The sequence below is a fragment of the Rhizophagus irregularis genome, chromosome 2 (genome assembly GCF_026210795.1).
Source record: "Rhizophagus irregularis chromosome 2, complete sequence".
Lineage (NCBI taxonomy): Eukaryota > Fungi > Glomeromycota > Glomeromycetes > Glomerales > Glomeraceae > Rhizophagus > Rhizophagus irregularis.
The window spans coordinates 5,314,891-5,317,095 of record NC_089430.1 but is presented as its reverse complement, the minus strand read 5'-3'; the positions used below and the strand labels follow the sequence as shown (position 1 = coordinate 5,317,095).

General features: G+C 22.0%; 1 protein-coding gene across 1 annotated transcript; it reads left to right on the top strand.

The window, feature by feature from the left end:
• Window positions 1–1,005: 1,005 nt before the first annotated feature.
• OCT59_012478 (uncharacterized protein) lies at window positions 1,006–2,002 on the top strand (the record flags this gene model as incomplete). The annotated part of the gene is made up of 6 exons (XM_066134499.1): window positions 1,006–1,360; window positions 1,440–1,485; window positions 1,562–1,620; window positions 1,702–1,744; window positions 1,818–1,882; window positions 1,959–2,002. 6 exons carry the CDS (start codon window positions 1,006–1,008, stop codon window positions 2,000–2,002), a joined length of 612 nt encoding a protein of 203 aa, XP_065989760.1.
• Between the last annotated feature and the right edge of the window lie 203 nt (window positions 2,003–2,205).

Genomic DNA, 2,205 nt, shown 5'->3' with positions numbered 1-2,205 from the left:
GTTATATGATGGTTTTGAATAATACTATATGTAAAAAATGTAATTATGCATGTCATGCAATGCATTTTCAACAAAATTTTGAAAATTGGACCAGTGATAATAATAATATTGATATATTTATTCAAGACAGTCAGTTATCAGTACATAATAACATTGAACTATTTACAAATGCTTTAGAATGGATACCTTATGATAGATTTTATGATATTATATATATTGCAAAAGGTGGGTTTGGTAAAGTGTATAGAGCAAATTGGATTGATGGTTATCTAATTGATTGGGATGATAGTAACCAAAATTGGAAAAGATATAATAAAGATACTATGTTTGTAGCTCTGAAAAGTTTAGACAATTCAAAAAATGTTACATTAGCATTTATGAATGAGGTATAATTTGATTAATTTAGTTTGATAATTTTGATCATAATACCTAGATTGTCGGTTTTACTAATATATTTTTATTTTTACATTTACATCATAGATCATGCTGCATAATAAAGTGAAAATGGATAATAATGCAATTGTCAGATTCTATGGAATAACTCAGGATCCAAAAACGAAAAATTATATAATGGTCTTAGAATATGCAGAAGATGGAAGTTTACGAAATTATTTAGATAAAGAATATAATAAGCTTAATTGGATTGAAATGTTTAAATATTTACATTATACTATTATTGGACTTAAATGTATTCATGAAAAGGAATTAATCCATCGAGATTTACATATTGGAAATATTTTAAAGTTTAAAAATAAAACTACTATAACTGATATGGGATTATGTAAACCTGCAGATTGTTATACATCAGAAAATACGAAAAATAAGACATATGGCGTTTTACCTTATATAGCTCCTGAAATTTTAAGAGGACAAAATTATACAACAGCTGCCGATATTTATAGTTTTGGTATAATAATGTATGAAGTAATTTCTGGATTACCCCCATATCATGATTTAAATCATGATAATAATTTAGCAATAAAAGTTTGCAAAGGACTTAGACCAATGTTTAACATTAAAGTACCACAATTAATTGTGCACTTAATTAAAAAGTGCTTGGATTCCAATCCGCTAAATCGACCAACAGCAGAAGACATATACAAAATTTTACTTAAATGGCAATATGAACCAAATGATAAACAAACAATAGAATTACAAGCACAAATTAAGGAAGCAGATGAAATAAACAATAATTCGTCAAATAGCGATATAACTTCAAATAACTTAGGAATATCATATAATACACATTCAGAAGCCACTTATGCAAGTAGATTACTTGATTTTAATAATCTTCCAGAACAAAAAAATTCTGACGATTATTATGAACAAAATGATAATATAATTAGCAAGAAATTTTCAGGTATCATTTAATAATTTTGTTATTTAAAATGTAAATTACTAGTTTTTTAAAGATACTAATAAATCCTTTTATTAAATAGAAACTTTACAAATTAATATACTATCTCAATTAAATAATAATAAAATGTAAGTTTTTTAATTTATTTGATTAATGATTAATAATAATATTATTTATATTTAATATACTATTTTTTTTTTGTAGGTCCAAAATAAAAAATTCTGATGAACAATATGATAATATAATAAACAAGGAATCTTCAGGTATTATTAATAATAAAAATTTTGTTATTTTAAAAATGCAAATCAGTTTTAAAGATACTAATAAATCTTGTTATTAAATAGAATCTTTACAGATTGATATTTCTCAATTGAATAATAATAAAATGTAAGTTTTTTAACTTATATGATTATTGATTAATAATATCATTTATATTTAATATACTATTTTTTTTTTGTAGGCCCAAAATAAAAAATTCTGATGAACAATATGATAATATTAATATAATAAGCAATGAATCTTCAGGTATTATTATTAATATTTTGTTATTTTAAAAATGTAAATCAGTTTTAAAGTTACTAATAAAACTTTTATTAAATAGAATCTTTACAAATTGATATATCTCAATTGAATATTGAGATGTAAATTTTATATTATTCGTATTCAATATATTATTTTATTTTTTTAAGGTTCAAAATATCGAACAGAAAAAGTTAGAACAAAGATCCTAAACTAGTTTAGTTGCTAATCACAAATATTATAAATACTATGTGTTGTAGTGTATATAGATAAAACTATTTTGTTTTTTTTTTGAAACCTTTTTTTTATTTAAATTATTACAATTTATT